Source organism: Tarenaya hassleriana, unplaced genomic scaffold (genome assembly GCF_000463585.1).
Source record: "Tarenaya hassleriana unplaced genomic scaffold, ASM46358v1 Cleome37, whole genome shotgun sequence".
NCBI classification, from domain to species: Eukaryota; Viridiplantae; Streptophyta; class Magnoliopsida; order Brassicales; family Cleomaceae; genus Tarenaya; species Tarenaya hassleriana.
In genome coordinates this window covers 751,331-759,706 of record NW_010966725.1, presented here as the reverse complement: position 1 = coordinate 759,706, position 8,376 = coordinate 751,331, and the positions used below count along the sequence as shown (strand labels likewise).

The 8,376-nt window shown below is 41.6% G+C and overlaps 3 protein-coding genes across 4 annotated transcripts in view; 1 reads left to right on the top strand and 2 right to left on the bottom strand.

The window, feature by feature from the left end:
* The window catches only part of LOC104822664 (nuclear pore complex protein NUP107), a 9,458-nt gene extending 7,136 nt beyond the window's left edge, over positions 1–2,322 (bottom strand). Inside the window, exons 1-6 of the mRNA XM_010553949.2 lie at positions 1,991–2,322; positions 1,161–1,528; positions 846–915; positions 634–749; positions 383–414; positions 161–286 (exon numbers count right to left, since the gene is read on the bottom strand). Of these exons, the coding sequence (XP_010552251.1) occupies positions 161–286; positions 383–414; positions 634–749; positions 846–915; positions 1,161–1,528; positions 1,991–2,064 (786 nt within the window). The 5' untranslated portion in view covers positions 2,065–2,322. The remainder of the gene's footprint in view (positions 1–160; positions 287–382; positions 415–633; positions 750–845; positions 916–1,160; positions 1,529–1,990) is intronic.
* Positions 7–4,758, top strand: LOC104822665 (protein FLUORESCENT IN BLUE LIGHT, chloroplastic). Of its 2 annotated transcripts, none has more exons than XM_010553952.1 (4): positions 7–51; positions 3,425–3,645; positions 3,897–4,041; positions 4,137–4,758. In XM_010553952.1, the coding sequence occupies exons 2-4, from the start codon at positions 3,436–3,438 to the stop codon at positions 4,661–4,663; spliced, it is 882 nt and encodes a 293-aa protein (XP_010552254.1). In that variant the 5' UTR covers positions 7–51; positions 3,425–3,435; the 3' UTR covers positions 4,664–4,758. The 2 variants fall into 2 exon arrangements, with proteins under 2 accessions (XP_010552254.1, XP_010552253.1); XM_010553951.2 differs by lacking the exon at positions 7–51 and adding an exon at positions 2,461–2,596.
* On the bottom strand, positions 4,729–8,266 carry LOC104822666 (oligouridylate-binding protein 1C-like). The gene is made up of 12 exons (XM_010553953.2): positions 8,045–8,266; positions 7,682–7,743; positions 7,409–7,511; positions 7,103–7,179; positions 6,958–7,019; positions 6,763–6,850; positions 6,535–6,610; positions 6,393–6,423; positions 6,005–6,124; positions 5,728–5,813; positions 5,427–5,603; positions 4,729–5,249 (listed from the first exon to the last, which is right to left on the bottom strand). The coding sequence occupies exons 1-12, from the start codon at positions 8,132–8,134 to the stop codon at positions 4,989–4,991; spliced, it is 1,233 nt and encodes a 410-aa protein (XP_010552255.1). The 5' UTR covers positions 8,135–8,266; the 3' UTR covers positions 4,729–4,988.
* Between the last annotated feature and the right edge of the window lie 110 nt (positions 8,267–8,376).

The following is an 8,376-nucleotide window of genomic DNA, read 5'->3' as shown; positions in this document are numbered from 1 at the left end:
CCGGACGCTCTCCGCCGTCCGATCAAGTATCTAGAAAATCCCATGGTCCAGGTTAGTCTACTGTATGCTTTGCAGGGTCAGATTCCCATTCAGAGTAGCTAAATCTTTGTTTGATAAATGAGGTTCCAAAAGGGGAACAAGGATTGGAAAGACCATCCACCTTCCTTTCCAAGTCAAGTGCTTTTGAGGCCAATTCTTCAAGCCACTGAACTATCCGAAGGCACAACTGTGCTGTATGGTCATTTACAACAAATTGACAAGCCTCCAAATGAGATGTTGTTGGAGACTGCCCAAAGTAACAGAATCAAATAATTATATTAACAAGATGCATTAAACCTAAAATAATTGTTTCATACAAAAGACATAAGAAAGACAGTATCACCATGATGAATGTCGCAGGAACTTCTTCTGTAGCTGCAAGATGGAAGATATATCCTCAATAACACCATAGATTTCACAAATCAACCCCGGTACGATATTTAAAATTATTAACTGGATTAACCTAGACAATCTCACGCTTGATTGCATGAAAATATTGCCCGCAAGGCAATGCTCTATCAGATAGCACTTATCAAAATTAACACAATCCTCCCCCTCAACAAAACAGCCAGACAACAAGGAAATGGATCTGACCTTTTCCATAAAGACTCCACAAAAGGGACCAGGAGGCCGCCTCATCAAGCAAAAACTGCGCCTTTTGTCTCATAAGCTTATCCTCTACAACCCGGTGTCTTATGTTGGAACCATACCTAGAGAGGATAAGAAGACAAGAAAAAAACGAGCAAAAGAGCTTAGAGTTGAAGAATTTTAATGGCTTTAACTGCATTCAGCGCCTGAGGACATACCTAATTGATTGTGAAACATGTCTGCATGATTTCTCAAGTCGCAAAATTAGGTCAGGGATGGGAATCAATCCTGCAGAACCAAGAGATCATAATTGTTTCAAAGGATAACCAGTTTTTGTAGAGCGTATTCTAGCAAATAATTATAAGGAAAACCTACTAACATGAAATTACGATATCAATATACATCAAAACAGCCTAGCTGCAAGATCATTGATTAGTTTGAAATTTTAAATATTGGAAACCACATTACACTTGCATTCACAAATACTTGTTTCCACAGTCAATTTTTATCAGACGATCACAAATTACACAAACCTTGAAGAGCAGAATCAAATAGGGAAGCAAATAGAGCAAAAGTTGTGTCTCCACTCTCTGCCAACTCATCATTCTCGATCTTGCAAGTGTTCAATGAGTGGCTTTCTACTCGACGGAACAAAGCTTCATCATCAGCATCCATAATTCCAGAACTTTCGGCCACCGAGTTTATTCTGGAAGTAGAGAACAGTTTTGCATGCGTTCCTTCATAATGGTCAGTGTCAAAGCTGTCGGCCTCCTCTTTGATGTTTTCAAGAAGCAAAGCTGTATTAGTTGGACTATGAATGTTATGCCCATCATACAATAATCTGCTCTCACTGACATTTGGATTCATGCCTTCCTGTTGTGGTGATGTAGAGTGTCTTTTCCTGCACGTAACGCATTATTAGACATACATGGGCATCAAATGTTGCACCTCAAGCACACAAACGAGTAGGTAAACATATACAGTGATGCGGATGGAAACTATGGCCAGTTATGCGTGAGACAAAAGATAGAACAGAAGTTGTACAGACTGGTGTCCTTATGCAAATCTCGTCATCTCGATATAGAGTTCCCAAAACATACCACGGGAAAATTCAGTTACACAATTAACCCCACATGCAAGATTTCACGACCTAAAACCTCAAATCCTAATTCAAATGCAGTTCACCAATGAAAATACACTGCACCAGCAAACCAAACTGCGGTTACAGTCAACACTCGAATCCCAGAAAAATCACACAACAAAAACCCAACATTTTGCTGACAGACAAGCCTCTACACATCGTATGCCCACAAAATCGAGATATAGTGACTAAAATAGCAAAATGGGTATGCGAATTTCTTACCGATAACGGCGGAATTGTTCTCTGACGCTGAGGTCTTCGGGGTCGAAGTATCCAGGGGAAGTATCCATATCCATGTCAATCGCCTTCACCGACGGAAACTAATCCCAAAATACTACTGAAACTTGAAAAATAAAAGATCCAAGATTTCAACTTCAAGCGAAAACCTTTCAAGAATCAGAAGCGCGGAAAAGCTTGAACTTTGATTAGGGTTTTCGCTCGGTTGACCCTAAAACCCTAAAACCCTTCCCCGAGAGGAAGACTCCGCCGGCAAGAGAGAGAGCACTCGGACAGTCTCGCGAGCGGGCACGAGAAGGGACTGAACAAAACGTACCGTTTGAAAGGTCTTTGACGCATTAAAAAGGGTATTACCGTAATTAAGACAAAATAGGAGGGCAATTAAAAAGAACATCTCGGCTAATGGTGTAATTAATTCGGATAATTTGACAGTATAAAACAACCCGGCGATAGCGCAAACAGGAACGGTGGTTTTATCCTCAGAGAGCTTGAAAATGGCGGCGCTAATCCGCTGCGCCTCCTTCTTCCACCGACCGTGCTCCGGACGGTCTCCGCCGTCCGATCAAGTATCTAGAAAATCCCATGGTCCAGGTTAGTCTACTGTATGCTTTGCAGGGTCAGATTCCCATTCAGAGTAGCTAAATCTTTGTTTGATAAATGAGGTTCCAAAATCTTGGGGCTTTAACGAGATTCTCATCAGTTCCTTCGGGAACGTTAGATTTAAGCATGTGGGTTTGTGTTTGGTTGCCGAGAAAACGCAAGAAACGTTCTGGGCAGTAAACATCTGGGTGGCCCGGGTGTGCAATTGAAGGGGAAAAAGAGAGCCGAGAAAAGATTTATAAAAAACTTAGATTTGGTTTCCATGATGAACCACAAAGTTCACATTATCTTCCTCTTCAAGAATTCCACCTTTTTTTTTTGTACTGCAAACATAGCTTGAAACAGGGAGCTCATATAAGCTGTATCTTTTATTTCCATGGCAATTGGGTGTATCTAGCTAGAGACCAGTAGCTTGAAGATCTTCGTGTCTGAAGAGCATGGTTAGTGGGGTAAAGTTCAGTCCTTTTAGAAGAACAAACAAATGTAGAGATTTCTAGGTGTGATTTCTGATGTTGTCTCTGTGGTTTTTGTTGCAAAATCTCATCTGATAATTGTTCTTGATACCTAAGGAAGACCCCGGATCTTAGGTCTGAGTGGCTAACTTCTGAGCTGCGTATAAGTTTAGATTTGAAACCTTCCAAGCCTTAGGAGATGGCTGGAGAGATACAAACATGGTTAACATACATGTTCTTAGTTTGATGTTTGTATACTTGCTACATATGGCCGGGACCAAGGTCAAGTGCAGAGCTTTAGGAAATGTTTCGAAAAAGATGTTAATTTCTTCGTTAACTTGTGAAACATATGCAATTTGTGTACCAGGAAATTCACCAATGCTGATGCTTCTACCCGAGAAGAACGGGTCTATCATTCCTTCATTTCGGAACTCGCCAGTCACAAAACCCAGATCACGCCGTCTTATGCCTTGGACTAAACATGTGTCTGCAAGGCTCGAGGAGCAAGAGAAATCTAAAGAAATCCGGGAGATCTTCCAAAATCCAACCGCTAGTACGGAATTTTCAGACAAGTTTTCGGCTTTCAAGGTATGCTCGTGAGATCAGGGATATTAGCTACCATCTTTAGCGAAAAGCCATAAACAGTCTGTAGTTTGGATCTGAACTAAAATCTCATACCAAGTTTTCGGACAAGTCGTCAGTTTTTGAGGTATCCTGGATATTGGTTATCATCTTTAGCAAAAAAAAAAAAAAAAAAAAAAAAATTCTATCGTTTGGATCTAAATTAAAAGTCTCATGGGTTTTCGTTATTAAGTGTGTCTGATGAGAAGTAATGGCAGGTAAGTCGGGTGGCTTTGATAACCAACGCCCTTATGATGGGAACACCTCTTGAAGCATTGGCTGAAACATGCGAACCCCAACAAACCTCCTTCTTCAACATGCCATTGCTATTACTCGTTGCCCTTGTAGGAGCCACCGTCGGAGGTATCGACTTGCTGCTTTTACCGAAATACCTATCTTCACCCTCTGGGGTCTGACTCGGTTCGAGGTTCGTTAACATTTTTCGGTTCACGGATTAGGGCTACTCGCCCGGCAAAGGAGGGGAGAGTTGCAGAAGTTGAACGAACAACTACGTCAGATCAACACAGCTCTTAGGAGGCAAGCCAAGATCGAGTCTTACGCACCTGCCTTGAGTTACGCCCCGACGGTTGGAGCCAGAATCCCCGAGAGCGAAGTCATTGTGGATCCGAGGAAGCAAGAGTTGATTACCAAGTTGAAGAAAGGGAAGAACTTTCTCCGGAATCAAGAGCCTGAGAAGGCGTTTACCGAGTTCAAGACGGCTTTGGAGCTTGCCCGGAATCTCGAAGACCCGATCGAGGAGAAGAAGGCGGCGAGAGGGTTAGGCGCCTCGTTGCAACGGCAAGGGAACTATCGGGAAGCCATACAGTACCACTCAACTGTTCTGGCGATCTCGGAGAGAGAAGGGGAAGATTCTGGGAACACAGAAGCGTACGGAGCCATTGCTGACTGCTACACTGAACTAGGAGACCTGGAGAAAGCTGGAATATTCTATGACAAGTACATTGCACGGTTAGAAACAGACTGATTTCCCATCCATTGTTGTGTTTTTTTCCCTTGTCCTGTTCATGTCAAAGCATGTATAACAGAGACTTGCAAATCCTTTTTTTTTATTGAATGTTATCACTTCTTTTACAAAACCCGAAACCACAGTTAGGATACATAACTACTACTACTACAACAATAACAACAGCTACAACAACAGCAGCAGCAGATAACAATATATATTGATACGTACGTATCTGTAGACAATAGAGAGATCCCTGGACTGGACATATATAGAACTGACCCCGAGCAAGGTCTAAAACGCGAAGATAAAAAGGAATGAAAGAGGTATAGATGATGGAGGATTATTACCGGTAGTACATGAGCTGCTGGGCGGCAGCGTCATACATGGAAGCAGCCCCAACCCCACCGAGAGGAGCTGACTGCTTGAGATGGAGTTGTCCCTGAGGAAGCATCAAGGGGTTCACACCCGCCATCTTGGCCATTGCCAGTTGCCGCTCGTAGGCTAAGAGGTCAGCTGCTGAAAGGCCGGGCACATGTGCTGGGGCTGGTGGGGGTAGCGGGTTTGACGTCGTTCCTGGTGGGGTTGGTTTGTTACCCCATGAGCACTACAACAGTAGTAGTAGATATAAATTCACGAGTAAGTACCAAATTGGAAAACACAAAGTTCCACAGTTTCTAAAAAAAGAAACTTTGTTTGTTGGCGTTGTATTTGTTCCTGAAACTCTTGAAGTGTTCAGAATACCAAAATAAGAAATCATGAGAAGGAAACTAGTGTAGTGTACCTTTATCTGTCTGTTGAAGAGGTAAGGCTGAGAGTTGCCCATTTGAATAGCAAGAGCAGCCTCGGCATGAGAGTTATATCTCACAAAACCAAAGCCTTTGTCTCGTTGGACACGGACCTCTTCAATAACTCCAGCACCAAGGGCATGGAAGTGACGGTGTAGATCAAGCTGAGTAACCTGCAAAAAGATACAAATGTAACAAGGTACTGTCTACAGTTGATGCAGAGATTCATAAAGAACTTCCAAGAGATGTGTCAAAAGAGCTACGAAAACTAATACCTACATAAAGCCGAAATCTTACCTCAGGGGCAAGGTTTCCCACATAAACAGTGGTGTATTGAGGATTGTTTTCAGGAGCATCCTCATTAGCTATCTCTTTACCATCCTCTACACAATCAATGATCAAATAAATGTATGAGTTAAGTTCCTTCTTATCACCATCAGCTAGTAAAGCCTAGCACAGGCGTTACAAACAAGTGCTAACAGTTTTAATCAAGGTAATCCTCACAATTTCTTATGAAGAAAATGCAAAGAAAATTCAGAAATTGCACAACGCAAGGAACCCACAAAAGACAAACCTGAAGAGCCATTTGTAAGTTCCACAATGCTCTTTCCATCAGAGCTCTGCTTATCCTCACCGGATGTAGCACCTTTTGTCGCCCAGTTGCATCTGATCTGTTTGCTACCCAACCATTTACCTGAGATAAGGGAAGAATGAAGATCACAGTACCGATTAAGATTAGTGTGCCAGGAAGAAATATAAGAACTCGATTCTAGAAGCAGAGCCTCGTTAGCACAGAAGTTCTGAAAATTTGACAGTCATAGACTGGCAAACAACAAAAATTTGACTTCAGTCCCATTATAATACAGTTGTGTGCACATCTCAAGAACATCAACATGGGAAAACTAAAATTCACAGATGAAAACCTTAAGGCCATCAAATCCCGAACACTATATGATCCTTACCGTTCATGTCATTTATTGCACACTGAGCATCCTGCAACAAAATTAACATTTCAAGTCAAAGCAAAGCCTTTATCAAACATTCTGGAATGACATAGCTAGACATCTCAGAGTTGAAAAAAATAATATATAAATTATATAATACCTGTTGATTGCGAAAGGAAACAAAACCAAAACCTCTAGAGCGCCCAGTTTTCTGATCCCACATGACTCTTGCATCCCTGACAGAGAAATAAAGATATTAGATCAGCCCACCACTAAGAGTCTGGTGGCACGCTCCAAAGGGCTAATCTTGCAATCCATACAATTTGATACATCAATAAGAATGGACAAGATATTCATTAAAAGAAATTAAAAAAGCACAAGGACTTACGAGCAACTGGAATAAACAGAAAAGCAAGCAAACAGTGTTGCGTCTGTAACCTCTGGGCTGAGATCCCCCACAAAAATGTTGAAGTGACCTGCATCCCGCGACAACAAAACCATCCAATATTCATGCTCTTCGAAAATGGCCAACCAAAATCAACAATTTGAAAACATAACACAATACCACATAATTAGAACTTACTTGATGTGTCTTCCCTCTGCCCCGTGGCATATGCCCAATTAACTTTGATAGGCTGTCCAAATCTGTAAAAAAAAACATGTCATGATCTAAGGGCGGATATCAACGGATAAAAAATTAAAAGAGAATTATCAATATGTTTACTTACAAATGCCTTCCGTTAAGAGACAGTATAGCCAGAGCAGCAGACCTTCGATCAAAGTAGTGGATAAAACCATATGAAGACTGTGAAGACAGATACATGCATGCAGCAGAAAGTGTGTCAAATTGTTAATCTCTAGTTAACTTTCGAAAATCGGATTAACCAGAGAAGCGGATACAAGAACAGTGAATCAGGTCAATCCAAATAAAATTCACCATCAATAAAGTAGTAAAGTGCTGTGACCATTTTGAAAAACAACAGTAGAATGCTGCATTTGTGACCAGACCCGAAAAAAGAAGTAGCAAGCCAGACCTTATCCTTTCTGATGAGTTTACTGCTTTCAACAGGTCCAGTACTTGCAAAAATCTCTTGAAGAAGTATCTCTGAGACCTGTGTATGGATATTGCCGACATATCTGCAATACCGAAATGATTTACGGGAAAGAAACTTGAACTTCTGCATTTCTTTCGATTACACTGGCATAAAAATATTGAAAACGAGAAACTACGAATCATAGAAACCCACATGTAAAGTAGAATGCTGGTTCGAAGATAACAAATAGGAACACAAAAGTCAAACACTTACATGCTGCGACAGGTACTGGGATCAAAACCGGGAGGCAGATTTCCACTTGGGACAGGCTCTAACTGCAAAACAAGGGAGCAGAAACAAAATTGAAAGGGAAGATAGGAAACATGAAGATATCAGCAGATAAACGGACGAAGAAAAACCATCGGAGGGAATTCGAAACCCTAGCGCGAGTGCATCAAACAATTTCTCGTCCGTGAAGAAGAAATGGAAAAAGAAAAGGTATAAAAAGCCCTTATGAACTCGAAATTTGAAACCGAGCCCTAGCTCCGAGTTGATGAACAACGACCAAAATCATCATAGAAATTATCCTTGGAAACCTCGTCCACAAACCAAAGAGAAAGGCGTCGAATCGAAAACCTGAGGCGCAGCGATGACACTAGGATGGTAGAGAGAGTGCTGCTGCATCAAAGCTTGTTGCTGTTGCTGCTTGAGCCTCGGATTCTGCATTTTCCCACTGGAGCTGTTTGTTTGCCGAGAAAATCAGATTTTTTCCCCCCTTGCTAGGTAGGGTTCAATGGAAACAGAAGAAGACAATGCAAAAAAAAAAGTAGAAAAAAAAAAATAAGAGAAGAAAGAGAAAAAGCTCTCAGAAGAAGAGAGACCTGCTTAAGTGAACAATTTATAGGACAGAGAGATACTAAAGCCACGGAGCTGTGACTCTTTGCTCTCGTGACAGTACTTCCGAAGAG